At 48.6% G+C, this 24,003-nt stretch overlaps 2 protein-coding genes and 1 long non-coding RNA gene across 3 annotated transcripts in view; 1 reads left to right on the plus strand and 2 right to left on the minus strand.

Annotated features, from left to right (window-relative positions):
* The window catches only part of SEC61A1 (SEC61 translocon subunit alpha 1), a 21,116-nt gene extending 12,884 nt beyond the window's left edge, over positions 1-8,232 (plus strand). The window contains exons 8-12 of the mRNA XM_019658674.1: positions 2,738-2,898; positions 4,455-4,652; positions 4,931-5,122; positions 5,436-5,512; positions 6,175-8,232. Of these exons, the coding sequence (XP_019514219.1) occupies positions 2,738-2,898; positions 4,455-4,652; positions 4,931-5,122; positions 5,436-5,512; positions 6,175-6,361 (815 nt within the window). The 3' untranslated portion in view covers positions 6,362-8,232. The remainder of the gene's footprint in view (positions 1-2,737; positions 2,899-4,454; positions 4,653-4,930; positions 5,123-5,435; positions 5,513-6,174) is intronic.
* A 3,280-nt stretch (positions 8,233-11,512) lies between these two features.
* Positions 11,513-13,124, minus strand: LOC109391255 (uncharacterized). Its single transcript, XR_002125769.1, has 2 exons — positions 12,738-13,124; positions 11,513-12,315 (listed from the first exon to the last, which is right to left on the minus strand). It is a non-coding gene; the product is annotated as an uncharacterized LOC109391255 (long non-coding RNA).
* Positions 13,125-16,929: 3,805 nt separating this feature from the next.
* The window catches only part of RUVBL1 (RuvB like AAA ATPase 1), a 55,792-nt gene continuing 48,718 nt past the window's right edge, over positions 16,930-24,003 (minus strand). Inside the window, exons 9-11 of the mRNA XM_019658675.1 lie at positions 23,022-23,124; positions 18,645-18,736; positions 16,930-17,321 (exon numbers count right to left, since the gene is read on the minus strand). Of these exons, the coding sequence (XP_019514220.1) occupies positions 17,162-17,321; positions 18,645-18,736; positions 23,022-23,124 (355 nt within the window). The 3' untranslated portion in view covers positions 16,930-17,161. The remainder of the gene's footprint in view (positions 17,322-18,644; positions 18,737-23,021; positions 23,125-24,003) is intronic.

The following is a 24,003-nucleotide window of genomic DNA, read 5'->3' on the forward strand; positions in this document are numbered from 1 at the left end:
AAAAACAAACATCCCAATTAAAAAATGGGCAGATGATATGAAGACACATTTCTCTAAAGAGGACATACGGATGGCCAACAGGCATATGAAAAAATGTTCAACCTCACTGATCATTAGAGAAATTCAAATAAAAACTACAATGAGATACCACCTCACTCCGGCCAGAGTGGCTATCATCAATAAATCAACAAACAAGTGCTGGCGAGGTTGTGGAGAAAAGGGAACCCTGGTGTACTATTGGTGGGACTGCAGATTGGTGTAGCCATTATGGAAATCAGAATGGAGGTATCTCAAAAAACTGGAAATGAAACCCAGCAATTCCACTCTTGGGTATCTATCTAGAGAAACCTAAGGCAGTAATTCAAAAAAAATATGCACCCCTGTGTTTATTGCAATGCTATTTACAATAGCCAAGACTTGGAAACAACCGAAATGCCCATTGATAGACGTCTAGATTAAGAAACGGTGGTACATTTATACAATGGAATATTACTCAACTATAAAGAAGAATGAAATCATACCATTTGCAACGATATGGATTGAACTAGAGAACATTATGTTAAGTGAAATAAGTCAGTCGGAGAAAGACAAATACCATATGATCTCACTTATATGTGAAATCTAAAAAACTGAATAAACAAGCAAAGTAAACAAATAGTCTCAGAGATAGGAAAAACTGATAGTTGCTAGTTGGGAGCGGGGCGGGGGATGAGGGAGCTGGGGAAGGGATTAGACAGCATAAATAGGTAACTAGCATGTTGCCACAGGGATTTGAAAGACAGTTCGGGGAATATAATTAATGTTGTAAATATATTGTAGGGTCACATGTCTCGTTAGGAAGACCACTTCATGGATAGGGTAGAGGCTTGATCACTGCATTGTACACCTGAAGCTGATGTTGTATAATAGTCTATGTCAACTATAATTGAATACATATATAGTCACAGGACATGGAGTATAGTGTGGGAGTGGAGTCAAGAGAATTGTAATAGATATATATGATATTGGGGGGAATTGGGGCGGTGGATTGGGGGATGGGGCTTGTCACTTTGAAGGGTAAAAAGTATAACTATTGCACTGGGTTGTACAGCTGAAACTAATTTTAAAAAATGTTTATTTCACAATAAAAAAAATGAAATAATTATGTTAAAAATTAGGAGAACTAGAGCCTAACCTTGGCATGCTTTTCATTTGAGAAATATTTTTCAGTTGCCTATTAAGGGTCAGGCACTGTTCTACGTAGGCACTGGAAATACAAAGTAAGTAAACCGCGTGTTACCTGTATGTCAGGTGTTAGTGCAGGTACCAAGGAGAATAAAACAGAGGAATATGGGAATGTCGGGAGTGTTGTCACGGGGTTAGTCTGGGGGAGTAGATCCTGAAAAGGGGAGGAAGCCCTACGACTGGGGGAGGAATGTTCCATTTGGGAGGAACCAGCAGGTACAAGGCTCTGAGGGGAATGTACCTGGTGTGTTCGAGGTCAGCTGTGTGGATGCAACAGAATGAACAAGGGAGAGAATAGTCAGATCTGAGATCACAGAGGTAAATGCGGGGAGTGTTTAGAGTGGGCAGAGTGTGAACAAGGTCCTTCTTCCTTCCCTGTCAACTTGGGTGTCATCCTTTGTGAAATAAGAGCTTGTCCTGGCTCCAGCTTTAAGATCCCTGGATTGTGCACATTGGTTAGACAGGGCCATGCTGTCACCTGACCGAAAGGAGGAAAGGATGGGAACTGAGGAAGCACGGGTGGTTAGGACAGAGAGCTTCCACAGTAGCCCCATCCCGGAGGCTTCAAAAGAGATGAAGAGTGATGCCTGAATGTCTGAATGGCCTGTGAAGAGCTAGAGGGAGAAGCAGTAGGTCATTCCACCGTCACATGTTAGAAACAGCAGGACCCCCCACCTGCCCACAGAGCACAGCTCTGGATGTAGCACCAACTCCTTGCATGAGGCCAGACTTTCGTTGTATGATAGTTAATGCTGTCCTGAATAGCAGTGGTTACACAGTAATACAGTGCTCCTGTTTCTTACTTTAGCTGGGGCTTTGTTTCTATGTTTTTTAACTTCAGTAAATTTCTTGAAAATTATAAGACTTCTAGGCATTATTAATTCCCCATGCTCCCCAGCTTCCTTTCGTCCCTCTGCTGCCTAATCCTCAGGTCAGGTACCCATTCTTGCTCTTGATACCGTCAGTCCTTTGGCTGTGCGTTCCTGGCTCTCTTTGGCATGGTGGAGTATATACTCTGACTGTATTGGGCTATGTGGTGGGCATGCATATTGTTCTTTCTGCTTGATCATCAGTGTAAGGAGCAGAGAAGTCAAGCTCTGCCTTGTCGGGGGCAGCCTGCATTTCAGAGCTGGGGATGCCCTACTGCCTGGGGTTTTCCAGGGAAGTGGATTAGACAGCTCTGAAGCTGCTCTTCAGTGTAGGACATCTTCAGCTAGAGTGAAGCAGATGCTGCTTTTACAATTTTGTAATTAATCATCATTCCTCACATCTGGTGGCCATTGACTCACATTCCAACAAAATGAGAAAATTAATTTAAAAAGGTAGCCTAGCCCATTTCTGCAGGTTGAAATCTCTGTGGGAAAAATAGAAATGAGGGATGAGAAAATGCCACTGTATCATTGTGTTTACAGGAGTAGGCACTGTGAATCTTAAAACTAATTCTATTTCCCTCTGTCTTTTGGCCACTAAGAAGCTGTTTCTTTACCTCATGTGTCCCCTCCTTCATTGACAGGGATGGAATTTGAAGGTGCCATCATTGCACTGTTTCATCTGCTGGCCACACGCACTGACAAGGTCCGAGCCCTTCGAGAGGCCTTCTACCGCCAGAACCTCCCCAACCTCATGAATCTGATCGCCACCATCTTTGTCTTTGCAGTGGTCATCTATTTCCAGGTGCGTACAGACCCGCCACAGAGTTCTGATGGCCTGCATTTAAGTTTCAGAATGCCTTGATCAATGGTATACATCATCATATTGTATTGAAGTGGTGGGTTGGCATTTGAAAGAAGCAAATTTCCATGTTAGCTGGACAAGTGTGTTCCATTGAGTCAGGGATTTGCCTGAATAAACAAAACTGAGATGGATGTAACATTTCTGAAATTACGCTCCTTTGGGTTTGGCCTATCAGCAGATGTTATTTTCTTTAATAACATCTTTAAGTTCTTTTTTTTTTTTTTCTCGCGGCCGCTCAGCTCAAGGTGCCATGTTCAATCTTAGTGTTGGGGGTTCGGGGGTGCAGCCCACTATCCCATGCAGGAGTCGAACCGGTAACCATGTTGTTAAGGAGCACATGCTCTCACCAGCTGAGCCATCCTGCTGCCTGTTGGCAGCTCAGCGGCAGCTCTGCTCGGGTGCAGTTCCTGGTCCATGTGGGACTCAACACCTGCGACCCTGTTGCTCAGAGCTCGTGCTCTTAACCAATTCAGCTACTCCGCCGGCCCCCAACATGTTTAAGTTCTTAATTCAAGAGAAGTGAAAAGTCGTCAAGCTCTAAACCTTATCGCCCTCATACCCAAAGTTTATAGAATATTTATAAGTAATGTCATCATCTTGGAAAAGGTCCTTCCTCTTGAGAACTCTTATCTTTCAAATTATTAGTCTGTGTCAGTTGCTTCTGAATAAGACACCTGAGTTGCCAGTTGCTTTTCTGTAGTTGGATTAATCTTTGTATTTTTTCATCAGCCACTTTGTATTCTGATATTTATTGAAAAGAAGGGACAGCAGTGGAAAAGATAGTTTAGTGCTTGTGAAAAGGTATTTATACCAGCCAAATGCTTTTTCTGAGGACCAGGCAGGTCTCTTGCTTCAGCTTAGACTTTTAGTCAGATGCCTGATTTAATTATAAGCTAACTCTTTAGGGTCTTGGTAGGTATTTGTGGTTAGATCATTAAAATTTATTTTAAATCTTCTATATTCTGAGTCCTGTTCTAGCCACTGGGAGTTTATAAAAATAATATAAAAGAAAACTTTTCTATTCCCCAAAGGTTTCAGAGGGAGAGGATGTATGTGGGTGGGAACATACAGCCCTTTATGATTTAAAACATCGTAAAGGGCTGCTCTGGGGTGTGAGGTGGAGGCCATGGTGGCCTTGTCTTGGGGCCATTGTTAACAGCACAGGAGAGGTCACCATCAGAGAGAACCACTATTAGGGCTTACTCGGACATGTGCCCTTCAGGCTGTTCTGCATATTCCACATTGATGCAGATATAATGTGATGGGCTTTGTTATTTGACAAAAACGGGATTGTTTCACTGTGCTGGGTTCTGGTGCCATTTTAAGCCTTCCTTTCTGGGAACCCTCTGTTTATGTGCTCCCAAGTGCAGTATTGGGTCAGGAAGGGGCATGAGAGCCCCGGAGCCAATGTAAGTCAGGCTGTCCCCAGCTGGGTTGTGTCTGTGCAGAGGCTGGAATGAGGTATTGAGGGTGCTCTGCTTTGTTTGGCTTCTAAGGGCTTTCGAGTGGACCTGCCCATTAAGTCAGCCCGTTACCGAGGCCAGTACAACACCTACCCTATCAAGCTCTTCTACACCTCCAACATCCCCATCATCCTGCAGTCTGCCCTGGTGTCCAACCTGTACGTCATCTCCCAGATGTTGTCAGCCCGCTTCAGTGGCAACCTGCTGGTCAGCCTGCTGGGCACCTGGTCTGTAAGTATGGCTGCTTGGAAAAAGTCAGTTTTAATACTGTGGCTAGTTGCAGTGGTATGCATCCATGTGTCTTGCTCATGACCAAACAGTTTACCCAAAGATATTTTCTAATTATGCCTTTTACAAATTCAGTACATTCATTTTCCTTTCAGTAAGAAAACTGCACTGTGGACACCTGAGCAAAATTGTATTCCTTTTCATCTGCTCAGAACTACTTTTTTCCTGTTGCCCCAACGTATAATGAAACGCACTCATAGGCTTTCTGTGTATCTTCCCAGGATACGTCTTCCGGAGGTCCAGCACGTGCTTATCCAGTTGGTGGCCTTTGCTATTACCTGTCCCCTCCAGAATCTTTTGGCTCTGTGTTAGAAGACCCTGTCCATGCCATTGTGTACATAGTGTTTATGCTGGGCTCGTGTGCATTCTTTTCCAAAACATGGATCGAGGTCTCAGGCTCCTCTGCCAAAGATGTAAGTATAAGTTACAATTTAATGAAACCAAGAAACAGTAGCTCTCACCTATCACTGGTATGAGGGGTCTCAACTTGTCACTTCTTCCTAAGAAAGTGATAGTGTTATTAGTGCTAACCTGGGGAGTTGAAGTCAAACTAAAACTAGACTTTCTCATGACGAGGCTCAGGCAGCAGTTTTAAAATTATCTATACAAATATTGTTAGGGTGCTAAAGAAGGGAACCTGTGAATGTTTAGTGCCACCGTGAAATGTCTACCTAGATTTCAATTTCAAACTTAAAATTGAACATTGTTTTCTCGGGCATCATGCAGGTTGCAAAGCAGCTAAAGGAGCAGCAGATGGTAATGAGGGGCCACCGAGAGACTTCCATGGTCCATGAACTCAATCGGTGAGTACTGGCCTTAGGTCTTAGGGGTTTTCTTATATTTGTGGTTTTCTTACCCATCAAGCATCCTGATACGGGCTTAGGGATTTCTGGTTCATTAAATCTTATCTTTGGTTACAGAATAGAAAAGGATCCTGTGTCCACAAGAAAATCAGCACTGCAAATTTCAGATTGTTTTCCAATCCCTAGCAGGTGCAATAGGCAGTCTCGTTCATTTTCCTACTAAGAATTCTCCAAAGCCTTTAGATTTAGAGCACACTGTTCAGGAGAAATATAATGCAAGCTATATATGACTAGTAGCCACATTAAAAAAGTAAAAATTTATAGTTAATGTAAGAAAAATGATGAGATAGTTTATGTTCTTGTCTTCAAAATCTCATTTGCCATCTTTAATATCTCATCTTGAACTAGTCACATTTTATTAACCATGTGTGGTTTGTGCAGTCACTTAACTGGACAGCAGCCCTAGTCTAGACCATTAAGGTGTGTGAGTAGGTGAAGTTTAAAGAAGATAGTGGAGTGACCTCTAAAGGAGTTAGGTTCCTAAATCAGAGGTAAGCATGTCAGACTGCCCAGCCCTGCAGGCATGTGGCCTGAGTCAGGGGCATGCCAGGCTGGAAGGATCTGCATGGTGGCACGTTGCTAACCCATCTCCCATTCCGCAGGTACATTCCTACTGCCGCTGCCTTTGGGGGGCTGTGCATCGGGGCCCTCTCTGTCCTGGCTGACTTCCTGGGTGCCATTGGTTCTGGAACCGGGATCCTGCTCGCAGTCACAATTATCTACCAGTACTTTGAAATCTTTGTAAAGGAGCAGAGCGAGGTCGGCAGCATGGGCGCCCTTCTGTTCTGAGCCATGTCTCTCCTGGACTAGGAAGAGGAGGCATGCCCTGGAATTGCTGAGGAAGGGGGAACAACGAATTCATCACAGGGGTGCTGCTGTGGTATATGGACCTTTGTTTAATTTTTTTTGAATTTCATATTCTTTCATTCCACTTTGTAAAGTGCTAGAAATTTCCAATTTGAGATTTTGCTTTTTATTCTGGCATTGGCTAAAGAACTGTAGAAATGTGGTTTTATTCAGCTGATGGCCAGAGGCTAGGAGGATAAATAACTCCCCATGTGTCCATGTAACTTTTGTTTTAACTTTTGCACCTTCTCAGTGCCATAGGCAGCTGCAGTGGTCCCAGCTGTTCACCTACAAGGGAATATCTTGTTGGTTAGAAGCACAAACATTGTTGAAAGGACTGCATCTCATTGCGGCAGCGGGACGTGAGGCTGGGAGCAGACTGTGTGTTTTCTGATGGATATGGGTGATTCACTAGCATGGCCCCTCACGGTCCGTTAGGAACATCTGCTTAAAACTTGTTCTCTGGAAGACACAGTTGTCTTCCCTTTTAAAAATAGTTTTTTTTGGACAGCACATCCAAAAGAGAGGGATGAATTTCCCAGCAAGATACTCTTGGGCCATCTGTTCCTTTTTCTGCATTCGTCAGCTTTATGAAGTTGCACCTGGCCGAGCTAGGTAAACATCGTGTGGAGGACCCCTGAAGTGATGTCTCTCTGTCTGGTTCTTCCAGTTGCCACTGGACTTGGTCCCCTCCTTGGTTCCTTCACTCCACACTTGGAGCTAGCAAGTGGTGGCACTGTGGCAGACACTCAGACGTGGAAAGACATCAGCTTACTTGGTGTTCACAGGCCACCACTACCCTCTGGGCTGAAACTTCCCACTCATATTTTTAGAACTCTCATTGTGCTTAGGACCAAATGCAAGTAAGGTAAATGACAAGATGCCACCGATCTCCTCTCAACTTTGCCAGAAGAGAGGGGCACAGGCCTGAGATCTGTGATGTAGTCAGAGTCAGAGAGCTTGTGTTTTTGGTAAGTTGCTCCAATGTTTGATATTAAAAGACTCATAATAATGTGTAAAATAACTTCTTTTCGCAATAACAGGTGATCTAGATCTTAGGAATTGGTACATTTTCTAAGGCCTTTAGGAAGGTGCTTCTCAGGGGACAGGCTACAGTGCTTGGCAGCAACGACAGCAGAGTCAGGCACTGCAAGCCTGAGGGGTTTTCACTGGAGGACACCCCAGTTCTAAGAAGGGAGCACCAGGGGTAAGTGCAGCCATATGGAGAGGGACGTCCCACCAGTAGCAGGCACACAGTGGCCTTTGAAGCACAGAGCCATGGTCATTAGTCAGGAGGGCTTCTAGGAGTCCTTATTGGCAGTGCTAACCAGAAAACAGACCAACCAAGGGACAAGAAGCAACTTGCTTAAAACCACCTGGCAAGTTGCAGAAGAACCAGGATGGGCCTGGCAGTTCTGTCCAACCCCAGTCCAGGGTGTACCATACCGCCATATCACACGTGGCCTTGTCAGACCCGGTCCTGAGCAGAGACCTGATGCCTCCCCCCAGCCCTGTCTGCTCAGCCCCAACCATAGGAATGCTGTGGCCGCTGGCAGACAGGGCAGCAGTCCCCAGGCTCACAAGGCTATGGACTAGAAGGTGCTGAGCCTCGTGGCAGGAGCCCTGCACCCCCACCTGCAGCCTGTAATCATCAGTGGGGTTCTACAAAGCTAAGGCTCAGGCTCAGGCTCTGGTTAATGACCACGGTGGATGGGGCTGATCCCAGCTTCCAGGGAGTGTCACTGTGGATGCCGAAATGGCATAACTGAGATAAGGTGAAAAAGTGATAAATAAAGCCAACTTTTTACAAGCCATTTGGTCATGTTCTTTTGGTTTTTAATTCCCAAGAAGGCCAGTGAGGGAAGATTCCTGAGGCTTGGTTCGGTCCTGATTTTGTACAGGGTACCCACTTTCTCCCCTAGGTGGAAGTTCCTCCTCAGAAAGGCATTTTGCCTGGAAAACTTTATGGTGATAGTGCCAATCACATGCTCAGGGTGGTGTGCAGGCTGCTTGAGCCCCTCCCAGGACCACAGGAGTGGATCACCTTCTGTCTTGTGAGTGGCAGTGTCTTCCTGGCAGGAGCCTATGGCCCCAACCTCCCAGCCTTTCTAATCCAGACCAAGGGGCACTATTGCCCTTGGCTGTGACAACAAACATTAGTACACATCCAGTCACTGGTGATGAGGCTGGCCTTGGCCAAACCTTGTAGGTAAGTGGAGACTCTCCATCCTGGACCACAGCTTCATGTAGACAGCAGTGGTGGGCATGGTGGCTGCTCCCTAGAATATGTCATGCAGAAAACTCTTCCAACAGTTTGCATTGGGAGCTAAATGACAGGCTGTTTCCAGGGTAAAGTGAGAAAACCTCCCCACACCCCGATTTCAAAGCTGATCTGCTTGTCCTGGACAAGTCCTCACCCAAGCCCCCTGCCAGGTGCTTCCTCAGTGACCCACAATGGATGCACTGAGGTTGGAGCCTAGCTAAGGAGGAAGGTCCTGCCCACCTTTTCTCATGGGTCACTGACGTGGTGGTGGCCAGGGTAGGATGTCCCTCTGGAAACACTTCAGGGACAGGTGTTGGGGCCTGGCCCTACAGAAGCCATACAGCAGCATTGTGCTCTTGGGACTACACCAGGACAAGATTGCAGCCAGTCTGTCCCGTGCTCCCTCCACACCTGCCGGCCAAGGAGTGGGCTCAGACACAGCAGAGGCAAGCCAGCAAGCACTGAAATGCTGAGACAGAGCGCTCTGTTTGGACCTCCAGAAACTCAGAAAACTCCCTGCCCCCAGGATAGCATTGTGCCTTCTCTTGCTCCCTGTACCTGTGGCCAGGCCAGCCTCACCTGGGAGCAGAGCCAATGGAGCCCACATTCAGACAGCCACGTTTGTAGTTTGAGTGCCAGGTCCTGCCTTGTCTCATTGTGACGCCGGGCTGGCCCCTCTTGCACCTCATTTCCCACCTGTGTACTGCCTCCTGCTCATAATAGGGGTAATCCTCTTTTTCCCATGGGACAGGCACTGATAGCCACTTCCTACACATGATCGCATCTACCATCCCCAACCCCCTGCCGCTAGAGGCCTGTGGAAGAAATTGCTTCCCTGGGTTTTACTGGTGCAGAAATGAGTGGCCAGAAGTCACACAGCCACTTAGCGGCAGAGGCAGGGCACAATGCTCAACGCGCTCTTCCTGCTCCAATCTGCTTGGCTGCTGGGCCTGCCTGCAGGTACCTCTGCTAGGGGCCTGGTTGAGGAAACAATAAAGGTCTTGGGGAAATATGACCCACTTCTGGGAGCCTCCCCATGCTGCCTGTGGCTGGGTCCTTGCAGGAAACGTGCCCTGGCTTGGGGGCAGCCCCAGCCTCAGCTGATGCCCCTACTCCAGCTCTACCACCTGCTGACACCCACACCTCATGCCCCATCCTCAGCCTGCTCCTGCTGAAAGCCCTTCCTGGGCACCATTCCCTGGGGGAAAAGTCCTCAGGAAGCTCATGTGCAGTGGGGATGATGGGTGAGCCTCCATCTACACCCCAAGGGGTCAGCCCAGGGAAGAGCATGGCTTCCTAACATGAGGGCCAGGGGGAGTGGGTATGTGACACCATTTGAGGGACAGCAAGAGCCCCAATGCGAAGAACTTCACCCACCACTGCCTAGTTTTGGAAAGTCGCAGGGGTGCCCACTTAGTGGCAGTGCCCACCTCACTCCCCTGCCCCAAACCCTCTGGGACTCCCCCATCCTGCTACCCCAGAGCCTTTTGCCAGCACATCTCTACAATCACCCACTTCTTTCCTTTCAATACATATTATTGAGCTCCTGGGGGTAAATGGGTCAGGAGCTGCTTCTACCCTCAGAAAGATTATGTCCCTGTAATAGGGGTTCTGCAGCATCTGCCTAGCCTCTGGGCCTTTCTCCAGTTTGCCTCGGTCTCTTTTCCTGACAAACTCCTGTTCATCCTGCGAAGCAAAGCTCAATGAGGCTAGAAACATCTAAATGCTCACCAGAAAGGGGCTGGCTAAATTATAGCACCTCCTTCCTGTGGAAAGGATCAATATAGTAGGACATTCTTTATATGCCTATTTAGAACCTCTAAGATATGCTGTTGAGGAAAAAACTGAAAAGCAAGAAGCAAAACAGTGTATGCTACTGTTTGTGTTTAAAAATAGGGGAAATAAGAAAACAGTTTCATCGGGAAAAGACGTAGTAATTTCTCATGAAACTGAAGATACACCTACCCAAGAGAAAAACATATGCCTACAAAGACTTGTACAGGAATGTTCATTGCAGCCTTTTTACAATAGCTGAGCAGTGGGAATGGTCCAAATGGCCATCAGCGTGCGAATGGATGAGTAAAATGGTGGTCACCCATACAATGGCCTCATGCCTAGCAATCAAAAAGAACAAACTATGATACACACCAAGTGTGCATGAGTCTCAAGAGAATGAATCTCACTATCTGAAGTGGATTGAAAGAAACCAATCAAAACAGGGTGTATATGGTGAGAAAAACCAGAAAGTGTTGCTGCTAGTGTGTTGGAGATTGGCCGAGAAGCGCATGGGAACTTTCTGGGGGTGACAGTAACATCCTTGATAGGGTTTCGGTTTCATGTGCCGCAACTCATGGAATGGTCTCAAGATTAGTGCAGTTCGCGGTGTATAAATTTAACCTTAAGGAAACCCACAAATATTGAACTCATAATTGTATGTATGCTAAAGTATTTAGAGATGTAGTGTACTGATGTCTGCAACTTAGTTTGAAATGAATAAAAGAAGATTGTATTAAAATGGGCTGATGGATGAAGGGGCAGAATGGATAGTGTCTAGGCGGTCGGTTTACGGGATGGTCACTGTACAATCCCTGCAGCTTCTCTTATGTTTGAAAATTTTCATATATGTTGGGAATGGATGTGTGCACAGGACCTCCCTGGAGGGGTACATCGGGCAGTATAAGGCGGGTTGCTTCCGGAGAGAACAGAGTGACTGGGGGCAGGGGAGAGGAAGATTCTTCACTGTACCTTTACATTTTAAACCATGATGTAAATTATCCATAAAAATTTTTATTCTTTTTTTAAAAATTAAAACCCCATTCTTTTTTTAAAAAAATTAACCCAGCTCTGGAAGCTTTCCCTGACTGCTCTTTTCCCACAGGCACGTTGGGACGTACGCTCCCTCCCTGCCCCTCCACCACCTCCACTGCTAGGAAGTGAACCCGGACTGTGGCTCAGACTCCGGATCTCACTCCAGGCTTGGCCACACCCCCGGCAGGGAGGTGGGGCGGAGCCCAAGAGGAGGACTGGGCCGGGCCGGGGCGCGGGGTGGGGCCGTCGCTGTGCGCGTCTGTCCGCGCGGGGACGCTGTGGCCTCACAATCACCAGCGCGGCGCAGCAGCTGGGGAGTTCAGGGAGGTGCCGCGACCTCCCGGACCGGAAAAGGAAAGGGAGTGGTCCTGCCCCTGCTGCGAATTGCGTGAGACCCCACAGCTCACCGGATCGGCTCCAGCCAGACCCCTTACACTTCCCCTTGTCTCGCCCGCGACCCCTCGGGTACTCTGGCGACTGGAGCTCCCAGCTAGCCCCTTCCGCGTACTTGGCACCCCTCCCCCTACCCCGGTCTGGAGCGGCGGGCCTCCTGTGCGTTCCCATCACCTCCTGGGAAGTCCTCCGACCCTACCCTTAGCACCTGGCTTATGGCTCCTTCCTCTGTCTGTGGTGGGGCCGGCGGCTTGCTCTTTTCCCAAGGAAAGAGGCGTTGCGGGGGAGGGGGAGGGCGGCGTCACCTCGGGCAGGCAAATGAGCGGGAGTGCTGAGGCTCCGGGGCCTGCGAGCTAAAGGCGAGCGTCGCGCAGGGGGCGCTGTGAGTTGCGCCTCTCAGGACCTCGCGATCTGTCCCTTTGGCCACGGGGACCTAGGAAAGGATTTTGAGCAGGAAACTGGGTCAGATCGGGGGTTTTCAAAGATGGCTGGGACAGTGGGGAGGGGGCCTGCAACAGGCAAGCAGGCTGGTGGCCCTGGTGGCAGAGGCCTGACCTAAGCAGGGGTCGGGGTGGGGAGGTCACATTAACTGTTCCCCCACCCTCGCAGCCGATTGTGCGCGGACAGCCAGTCTCACACAGGCCCCTGGTGACTGCGCACGTGGGCCCGAGCACGCCTTGGTGATACTTCTGTGCACACCATTCGTGCACATGCCCCAGCCCTCGCGCTTGTGTCCCACAAGTTTCCAGGGTTACTGCAGCACGCGTGCTGCAGCGTGTGCCCCAGACCTGCACCGCCACCTCGGTGTCCCCTGTACCCCCCGCGCCTAGGTCCACCTCGCTGGCCGGCACGCACCCTGCGGTGCCCGACCCCGCCGCGTTCTTCCTCTCGGTGCAGAGTCCACGCGCCCTCCCCGCGTCCCCATTAATCACGCGGCGCTGACGGCGCCGGTCTGCGCGCGGACGGCGTGACGGTGACGGTGGCGGCGGGTGACGGAGCGGGCAATCGGCAGACGCCCATCGGCCCATCTTATCGCGCCGGCCCAGCCGCCGCCCGCCTCGCGCTGCCCATTGATCGCGCCGGGCCGGGGCCGGGGGGTCAGCTCGGGCCGGGCCTGCTTGACAGCCGCATCCGTCGCCGCCTAGACGCGCGTTGATGGCGGCACAGGCGGCGCGGCCTGGCCATTAATCACCGCGCTTTCCGCTGAGTGACGGAGAGGGGCGACAGGGCCAGCCGCCGCCAGCCAGCCCCCCACCCTCACCCCCAGCTGGCCCATCCCTTCCCCGCTTCTGGGTCCTGCTGCGCGTCTCTCCCTGTATGCCCCAGCGGTCCAGTCACCCTGGCCAGGCCTGGTCCCCACGGAGCCCGCTATCAGGGGAATAAATGGGAGGGGGCGTGGCCCCACACTGTAGGAGGCAAGAACAATAACCATCTGTGAGGACAGAGTAAGAGTGGGGAATGGGCGGATGACCAGCAAGTGGACTGAGGTGGACACTGTTCTACCTCAGTGGGCTCGTTTTCCAGAGACCAACGCTACTGCTTGGCTGGGAGGAGGCAGCTGTTTGTCCCCCTCTGGCTGCTCCAGCCCCTGCTGGGCCTCACAGTAAGAAGCATTGTCCTCTTCTTGACAATCAGTCCTAGACACTGAGGATAAAGCCCATGCCTTTGCAGTTTCTCTCTTCTCTGCTCCTGAGCTTGTGTGGCCCTGAGCCTGTGCTTGTCCCTTGGCTTAACACAGAAGGTTCCAGCCAAGAGGGATCTCTAGGCCTTTTCATGGGCCCACTGTCTGGGATGGGGAAGGGTGAGCCTAGCAGGCCTCTGGCTCCTGTTGAACAAATTGTGACCTTCTTCTCCCACGAGGGATTGGGAACCCTTCACTGAAGTTTAGTATCTCAAGTGCCTGATGTAGTCACCTCACCATGTCCTCACATCAATCTACGGGATATGATTGCCCCCATCTTATGGATGAGGAAACAAAGGCTCAGGACCAGAAGGGACTAGCCTCATCAGGACCGTGGGCCAAACACAATGAAAACCACATTCCTGTCTGCCATGTCCCCAGAACTTGGTTCCCACACCCCCCTCCCCGCCCCTCCCCAACACCAATCACCTCTGCCTGGCCACTCAGGCCTGTCCAGGCTGGCCCTGGGAGGGAAGGAGTAATGCTGGGTGACCAATGTCTGCTGCTTTCCTGGCAAAAAAGCAGCCTGCAGGCCCTGGAGTCTGAGACTTGGAGGCCAGTAGAGTGTGACTCTCATCATTGTGCAGCTCCATTTTATTAGAAAAATGGTTGAGAAAGATTTGATAACCAAGAAGTCACTCTCTGGTGTGGCTCTACCATTTGTGTAGCCCTAAAAAAATAAAGTATCCTATGAGCCAATCGAGGGGATACAACCTAAGGTGTGGTGGTGAGAAGGTATTTGGGCTGAGAAAATGAAGGCAGGGACAAGGTGACTTCCCAGCGAGGACCAGGAATGCTGTCTTTCCTTCCAGCTCCAACGTGGAGCCATCAGCACAAGAACAGGGAGCTGAGATTTACATGCAAACACTCCCTCCCGTACCTACCCAATCACTTTGCTGGGAGGCACCCAAGAAAGCCTGGGCCGATCTTGGGATATTCAGCCACTTCCTATGACCAACCCCCACCCTTCCTCACTTTAAATATTACAACAATTTTTCACGCCAGAGCTGAAATAGTGCAAAAAATGGGGCTGCTGTAATTGTTGGTAGATTGTGTGTCAGCCTGATAAGATGTAACAAATATATTCCTCCCTACCAGGGCCTGTTTCCCTCTTGGTAATGGATGGAGAAACTTCTCCTAGTTAGCGAGGGATAAGTCGTAAAAACTTCGCCTGGAAGATTAATGTAATAATCATAGGCCTTGCTGGAAAAAAAAGGAAAATTAAAATAACCCAACCTTCCCACTTATCCAGAACCATCTCCCTCACTTTGGAGGATAGGGAAGCGAGGTGGGCCACATCCCTGAGCACCAAGGAGCAGGATTCCTGAGGAGCAGGAATGGGGGCTGTGACCACACACACCCCACTCAACAGGACTGCTCTGGACATCAGGATTCCCTGAGCAGCTGGGAGGGACTATGTCCCAACCTGCACGTAAGAGGTTTGCTATTACCGCTGCTTTTCTGCTGCTCAAACACTGTGAAAGGTTTGGCGGCTGGAGGAAGAGGTCCAGGTGGGCAGAGCCTGGTTCTTGTCCTCTGGGATAAGATCTTAGGCGAGTCATTGTCCTTACATCTGTCCCTTCTTGCTTCACCTGCCTGGGATGGAGGTCAGATCTTGAAGGTTCTTCCAACTCAGCTCACATAGGGGACAGGAGCACAGACTCCAAGCACTCTTGATTCCAAATCCTCCTGGTTCCATCTCTTACCACCAGGACAAGTAACAAAACTGGCACCAATATCATAGGGCTGCTGTGAGAATGTGAAGCATTAACACAGGCCCTAGTTCACAATCAGCTCTTGCTACATCCATTGGTATTAGAGGCATCACTATTGTTTTTCTAATGTGGCTTAAGTTGGGAGGTTAGAGCCACAGGATATGGGCAGCCAGGACAGGCCAGAGCTCAGCCCTGTGTCCCACCATCACCCAACTGTGCCTGGTTTCCTTACCACCACCACCCCTACCAAGACCCCCATGCTGGGATCGCCTTCAGGGTCCAGGCCAGAAGAACCATTCTGGCAGCAAGGACTAGCTGGGAACTTCTCAAGGTCTGAGCATGGCCTGAGGGCTCTCAGAGGGATGGATGGACTCCCACAGCATCACCTCAGCCCTCCTGCCAGCAGTCTCCTGGATACTCTCAGGTGATCATCAGTAATGGGAGAAATGTTGTGCTTGCCCTACAAGGATCTCATGGTTAACTTGAATTAGAGCAATGACTGGATCAAGATGACCGTCTTGGTTAGTCCCCTCCTCTGCACATATAACAGCATGGAGGTCCTGCCCTTGAGGGCAGAGAAGCAAAACAAGCCTGTACCAAGGCTCTGCTTCTATGGCTAAGCCCTGCTTCAGGCACCAGAGCTGGCAGGCAGGAGCCAGCCTGGCAGAGAAAGAATGTGGTGCTCATCCTGCCAGGCGGGAATGTTCTGGTATGGTATCTGTCAGGCACTGCCACTTCCCCTTGCTCTCACGGGACTGAAAGCCCACTTCAGTGGACTAACAAAGAGATGTACCAGTGATGGGGACATGTCAAAGGGACACAGGAACCAACTGAAAGGGTTCTCAATGGTCAAAGCTGGATTAATTTGAGCAAGAAAATAAGTACTGTAGTATTGGATTATAACCCAAAGTATAATAAATATCCATTGAGTCCATACCAAGATAAATAATTGAATAAATAGCAAGAAGAGACAATCTGTGCAGAAGAATTCTAAATAATTTATGTAGATGATCAGCTCTCAAGGAGGTGGAGCAAAACTCCCCACCCCTTAAATGTGGGCTGTGCTAAGTGACTGCCAAAGAGGACAGTGTAGGAAAGGGAAAGAGTAACTTTACAGTGGAGAAACCTGACAAACACCTCAGCCAGGTGATCAAGATCAACATTAATAGTGATAAATCATGCTGACAATATGTGATAAAAATTGCACTTTATATGGCCTTCCTCCCAATAACCCACAATCCCAGTTGAATCATGAGAAAAATTAACTCCATTGAGGATTGAGAGAATATACCTGACCAGCACTCCTCAGAACTGTCAAGGTTATCAAAAGCAAGGAACGTGTGAGAAACTGTCATAGCCAGGAGGAGCCTAAGGAGAAATGACAACTAAATGTAATGTGGGATCCTGGGACATTAGATAACTCAGGAAATGGGAATAAAGCATAATAAGGTATCAGTATTGGCACATTGATTGTGACAAATATACCATATACTACCGTAAGATGTTAACCGTAAGGGAAACTGGGTATGAGGTATGTGGGAACACCCTATACAGTACTATCTTCACAATAATTCTGTACATCTAAAACTGTTCTAAAATATGAAGTTTTTTTGTTTTGTTTTTTTAATTAAAAGAAGAAAAAGAGATGGCATCAAAGTAACCTATAAGAGTTTATTAGAAAACACACCAGGTGAGGCAGGGTTCTGTCAAAGCAACCAGGGGAGAAACTAAGATAATTTAGAAATACTTCCCACACTGAACTGACAATGATGCTAACTGCGCCCAAGTGGGGACAAAGCCAAGCCCAGGGGAAAGCCCTGTGTTCACAGGCTGGACCTGGGTCCAGGTATGCCCAGGAATGTCTGCAGAAAACCTCAGCTGGCTCACTTCATGTACTTATCCTGCTGGTCAGCCAGGATTTTGGCCGATGACTTGGCATCATAGAAGAGCTCACTGATCTCCTCGACATGCTCTTTCTCGATGCTGTCCTTCCCGTTGATCTTAGCGAGCAAGTTGGCCGGGGTCAGCAGCTGCACCGAGTACCTAGAGTGGACAGGGGTCAGGGTAGGAGTGAAATGGTGGCCATAGATAGGAGCCTACTCTCAGAACAGCAGGAGCACTGACACCAGGGGATGAGTCCAATGTTGGGCTTGTGCTAGCTATTGGACACAGCAGTCAAGGAAATATGACAGCTGTCCTTTCTCAGAGAGCTGCAGTCATGACCGCATTGGAGGGGTCAGAAGTCACGTGACAAAGTCCTACTCCTCAAATCTTTGTTACAGTCCAAAAGTTCTCCAACAGAAGGTAGCTCCACTGCAACTTGAAAGAGACCTCAAACTTAGATGTATACACGTGCCAGGCAGGTAATACCTAGGTCCAGATAGGGACTTTGACCATGACAGGGAAATGAACACACAGCCACATGAAAGCACATGGCCCATCCAAAGGCATGAAAATCCAGGAGTTTTTAAAGCACCACTCCACCCAAACAGAACATTTTGCAATTCTATTTCACCCTTTGGAGCGAGGGAAATAGGGACATGCTGAAGATTATGAAGTCATGATTTCACAATGAGTCAGGACACTGAGGAGGGACATCCTCCACAGGCAACTGCTTCGAGCCACTGGTGAACAGTCAAGAAAGCAATCTATGTCTGCACTCTTCCCTCATGCTCGCCTATGCCCACCATCCCTACCCAAGACATGCATGGAGAACAGAACCTGCGGGGGTGAGACAGGGCCTGGCCAATGAGCTCTCTGCCCTGGACCCTGGTCTCTGGTTCTGTCCATCTCCTCTACCAAGGGGACTGGCCCAAAGGTCAGAGCCAGCTCTCTACCACAGGGGTGCATCTGCTACAGGACAAGGAGACATAACCTGTTGCTCTAGCTTTTTAAACACCATCATCTAAATTTAACCCTCTGTCGGGCGCAACTGATCTCACAGAATGTTTTGAATTTCTGTTGATTTTTATGCTGAATTTATGTAATAAACATATACTGTTTTTACTTTGTGGCAAATTAAAATTTCACTCTGAATAAATAATAAGCATGCTTACACATTATTTCCATTCATTTTCAATTTAAATAAATGTCATACACACATCTAGTAGATAGATGCCTTGCGCCCGAATTCGTAACTTTTGCATTGCGCCCGACGGAGGGTTGGTTAAGCACTCCAAATTGCAATGATCTAGGACAAGATCTGTCACACTAGTAAGAGCAGACATGGTCCTATACCCTGTGAAAGGGGCCTGCCTTTATGATCCAGAACAGACCCCATCCAGGCCCCACAGGCTTTGCTGAGAAGGCACCAGGAGGGTCTGGGGCAGCTCCAGGCAGATGCAGGTCCAGGGGCAACCAGCTCACCTCAGGGTAGTCTTGGTACCAATCTCCCCCAGGTGGTTCAACGCCTCCTCACTGATGTTGATTCCCTCTGTCTGGGCACGGATTTTAATGATCTTTTGGAGGAGAAAAACCATGATCAACAATGACTGACCTCAAGTGTCCCATTTATAAAGTGCTTTAAAAACAACCTTGTTCAGTATTTCTCATCCCGCATCATAAGAGCAGCAGAGGCCCAAACCTGGGCTGGTGAGGCAGAGAGCGACCCCTACCCAGGACTGCTGGTTTCGAACACCTCCAGGGTGCCAGCGACGCAGTGAATAGCTTGACAGCCACGGTGTTTTTCAGCATTTATACTGATTAGAAAGTGGCTGGTACCCCTGAAGGTGTGCACCAGGGTGGCTCAGCTCCTGCCTCCCAGCCCTTCCCACTCAACCCCCAGACCCAGAAAACAGGACTGTCCAAAACCTGCCCAGGTTCCCACACAGTCGTTAACCTTCCTACTACTTATAAGCACTCAGGCAAGAAGAGACAGTTTTTATTTGCTCGATAAATAACAATGGTTAAATAAATCAAAAAAGTTACTTTTAAAGATTTACCAGCCCTCATAACATCACTGGAAGATATCTAATCTATCAAGAAGAGGCTGACGTTTGTTGCAGTTTAAAAATCCCAGTAATGTTGGACGGGAAGCAAGCTGGCGGGGGGACGCGTAACACACGGGATCTTACAGGCGCACCGGCACTGAATGATAAGGGGCAGCAGGGATAACGATGTTGTGTGTTGTGGAGCCGAGATAATAGGACTTTGAGCCTCATATAATACAGGAATTTTTCACTATGGCAGCTTCGTAAACAAGATATCAAGAAGCCCTTGTTTAAGTTAAAGCCATAAAAACACACCCGGGTAGAGATGTAGGAAGTGGGAAAGACAGAGCCCCCAGCTAAAGCCTTACAAGGGGAAGAGAGGGACCAGAGGTTTAGGAGATGGACACTTCAAACTGGCCTTTCAGCTCTCAGGCAGAGACCCTGAGGGCAGGAGCTGCAGGCAGAGGGAGTATAGTGTCCTGAGAATCTGATAAGGGGCCCAGCATATCAGCTTCTATGAATGGGAAAGGCCCTGCTCAGTAAGAAAGCCAGGTCTCCTATAAGTAAGTAGGGCTGAGGTGACTGGGCCAGCAAGCACTGGGGGAAGCAGTTAGGGCTGGAGGGCCAGGTGTTGGAAGGAAAGTCTTTCATTCTATCAGGAGACTTATACATTTTGTATGAAATGTTCTGATTTCTAAATGTTGGCAACTTGTTTAAATATTTCACACTGCACTAGCCCCAATAAAACCTATCTGTTCAGCCAGTGATGCCAAGATATAATCCCTGTCAAAAGAATCTTAGCTTGTGCATGAGAGGTTCCACCATCTGGGGTCCAAAGTTAAATGCAGCTGAGCAGAGAAATTACTGGATGGGCAAGAGGAAGGCAGAAAGGGAGTGGGGAGAGAGGTCCCTGCTCCTGGCTCCAGCCGCAGGACTCCCCTCTGACCACAAGTCAGAACCAGACAGGTTTGTGCTCCAATATAAAATGGGCTTCTCACTGCCAGCTGGGGACTAAGGAAACCTCCAGGTCCTGCCAAGAAAAATGTCTCCTGGGGCCTTCAGAAACTCCAGGGAGATGCAAATATTTAATCCTGGAGCCCGGTCAAGAAGAAAGCTTCAGCCCTAGCATCTCATCTTCAGCAAACTGCGCTGAATTGGGAGATAGGCTTCAGGAATGTCAGGGACAGTCTGCTCTCAGTCTCTCTAGAGTAGGTCAGAGCAATCCCAAGAGCTCCTGTTTCAGACTGCTCAGAAATGGACAGTTCATAAATTAGATCTTTAATCATTTAATAACCTGCAGGGATAGTTTATGAGGGTGTCGGCACTGATGGCAGAGTACAAGTTACATTTACTTTGCTTTTTAAAAATACCTACCCCAGGCTCCAGTAAAAATGCTGAGGTTATCCTTGAACCCATAAGAACAAAACAGTGCAGGTGCTGGCAGTAAGTCCACCACCTCTGACTGAGCCAAGACGAGAACCAGCCCAAGAGCCGGCCCGCAGTCACTACTCTGGAGGCCCAGTGCAGAGCGGGAGCTCAGACTGCATGCTCTGGGGTCAAATGGAAGCAGCAAATGTAAACTGACTCTGAGTCAGGTCCTAGCTTTCTGCAGCTTATTCTGTGACCATGGGGCCCTTGTTCCTGAGCCACAAACCCTGGTTATTGAAAGCTATTGTGAGGACCATAGAAGATGTCTGTGAAGCATCTGCAAGCTGTTAACAGTAATAATTACTGCAGTGGGAAGGAACTGCTGGTCCTGTCCCTTCCCTAAGTTATCGTTGCTAATTCAGTCCTCACAAGTCCTCCCTCCTTGAGAGGAGGGAGCAGATTTTCCAGTGAACCAGGAAGGCTGAGGCTCATAGAGGTTAACCAAATTGCTCAAGTCACTTAGACACGAAGTGCTCCGAGTGTGCAGGACACTTGAGGTTCCAGTCCCAACAGTAAGGATGGGGAAGGGACCAATTTCTCCTTTGCTTTTGCTTCTGCTTCTATTCAATGCATGCTTTGGCTTCAACCTAGCATTCATCTAAGGGCAAGAGACCATTATCTGGTGACAAAGGCCCCCAGCCATGGACACTATCTCCTAAGTAACGCACAAACTTGCTGCCATGAACTACAATTGTTTCGGTATTCTGTCAATGCTGGTTATAAAGGGAGATCTCTGGCTTCATACTTACCTCGGCACTCCTGGGTACTGGTCAATAAGAAATGTTGGCAGGGCCCGGCAGGACAGGCCACATGTGAGCAAGGGGGCAGCCAGGGAGTACCCAGGAGAGGCCCTCATAGCTCCAAAAGGAAAGGCCCTGCCGACAAATTGCCAGAGGAACTCCACCCTGAATTGAGGCATTTCTAGCAGGTGGGAGGCTAGCGGCATGGTACTTAGGAAAACATGGGCTTCAGGATTAGACAGCCTGGATTCCAGTTAGTCCTGTCACCTACTAGCCACTGACAAACTAACTTGGGCACTGAGTTAGCCTAAATCTTGGTTTCCTCATCTTTAAGAATGACAATAACAGTTCTCCCTATTTCATGGTTACTGGGGATCAAATGGAATCATGCTGGCTAAGCATGTCCATGGACTTAGTACGATGTCCAACAAATAGGGCCTGTGTTCTGGTGAGAGGAGAGGGTCCAGGGAGAGACCTTCAAGACATCAGTGCAGCCCTGGTCCACTCCACATCCGCAGCCTTGGCCACATGCAGACCCCAGAGTGAGACAGAGACCTACACACAAGCCGTAAGACCGTCTAGGGCACAGGAAAAGAGTACTGTGTACCCCCAGTGGGACAGCAACCAAAGGTGCAACCCACCACTGAGCATATGGCCTGAGCTCTGCAGGGCACAGCCTGGCTTTGCATCCTGGACTTGCTACTCTGTGACTCAGCCATCAAAAGGAAAAGAGACTATGACTGTAACAACTACTGAAGTACCAGTTAGGGAACTAGAAATTCTAAGTGTGCAGTGCCTAGGCACTGTTTAGCACATAGTTGGTCCTCCAGATCAAGCAATAGGTAATTCCTTCGGGAAGAACTGGGACTGTGCTCCTTGGCATAAGGCCCAATTTCATAATCTCTGTCACCCCGGCCCCAAGCCTAACTCAAACTCAGCTCACATGGTATTTTGAACATGCATTCTGTCAGGGACTGAGCTAGATGCTTCCATGTACACCTCCTTCAAGCCTCTCATTTTAAGGTTAGTTTTATGACCTCTATTCCAGGAGCCCCTCTCAGCTGTGTGACCCTGCTTTACCATCATCTCTACAGGCCCAGGCACAGCCTCCAAAACCTCCAAGAAATCCACCACTAGTTATGTGGCTTACGGCAGCCAGACTCTGCTAAGACTCAAGTGCGCTTGGCCCCTCCAGGTTCTACGCCTTGCTGGGGCCAGCCTGCTCTGAGTTCTGGTGGGACAGACAGCCTGGCTTCCCCCACTGAGTAGAAGAGACCTCCAGACAGGGTCTGGCCTGAGCACCAGGAGGCTATCACTAAATCATATGTTACTGCCTCTTTCCCAGAGCTGGTGGCCTCCCTAATGGCTGTTATCAAGTCAGTATTTTTCACTATCCCTTTCCTGAAGTTTACAAGAAGGGATATAGGCAACTGAGGTTTTGTGACACTTCAGGCAATGTCTAGTTGACCCATCCATCCCTGGGATGGGGGATCTGAGGCTCTGGAGTATTGTGACTTGCCCAAGGCAGGAGCTAAGTGGTGGGACGGTGGTGGGAGCCAGGTCCCCTCTGTGGACACCTTCCTGCATGGCATCAGGGGAACACTGGGAGCAAACAAGGGGAGAAGAGAGTGGGAAGGCAGGCTCACCTGTTTCATTTCCTGCGGTGTGTAGAGCATGGTCCGGATGATCATCACTCGGTCCAGAAGGTCGAGAGGGATGCCGTGAGGAGAGGTGATGTCCTCAGTGCCCCTGTAAGAGCCAAAACAATCACATCACCCTGGGCTGTCTGACACCAGGAACTGAATATTAGAAACATGGCTGAGGCACTCACAATGACAAAACAGCTAATTCACGTCCTGAGAGTCAGAGCCAGGACCACAGGGTAAACAGACTAACATTCAGGTGTCATCAAACCAACTTCATTATTTTAGCAAATATCAATACCATAGGAAATTTGGGGAAGACAAAATAAAAAAAGCATTTCCTTGATTTATTTGAATGCTTTCCTTTATACGCACTAGTTATTTTATTTCTTTTTTAGGAGCTGTCCAATCATCTCCTTTGCCTATTTTCCTCTTGAATCCTTAGCCAAGCCATAGGGAGAACATCCCAGAAGAAGAGCCCTGTCAAACCCACTGGGCCTTGAGGTACCAGCTATCTGGCAGGATGTTGGGCAGACCTGGCAGCCCATGGGCTGGGCTTCAGCCACAGCATCTGGAAGCCCATGTGCTATGGGTTTCTGCCTGAGCCTTTGGGAATCACAGCAGCAGAATGTCTACATCAGCACCGTTTCTGGTGCCAGGCTAGAGTCTAGGGTCATAACTTATCAATTTAACAAAGAACAGAGACAGTTCATTTGGATTTAATTGTTATTATCAGAATATTCAGTTTCAAATATAAATAAAGATTGTAGATATAGAACTTGAGTAAAAAAAAGTATCTGTTGAAATTCAGTTGAAGTGTAAATGTATACTTATTACTGCAAGAATAAAATGTTTTTCTGATATATGCTACAATAGGATGGACCTTGAAAGCATTATGCTAAGTGAAAGAAGCCAGTTACAAAAGGGTAAATATTGTATGATTCCACTTATAGGTAATGTCTAGAAAAAGCAAATTCGTAAGGAC

The sequence above is a fragment of the Hipposideros armiger genome, unplaced genomic scaffold (genome assembly GCF_001890085.2).
Source record: "Hipposideros armiger isolate ML-2016 unplaced genomic scaffold, ASM189008v1 scaffold_286, whole genome shotgun sequence".
Lineage (NCBI taxonomy): Eukaryota > Metazoa > Chordata > Mammalia > Chiroptera > Hipposideridae > Hipposideros > Hipposideros armiger.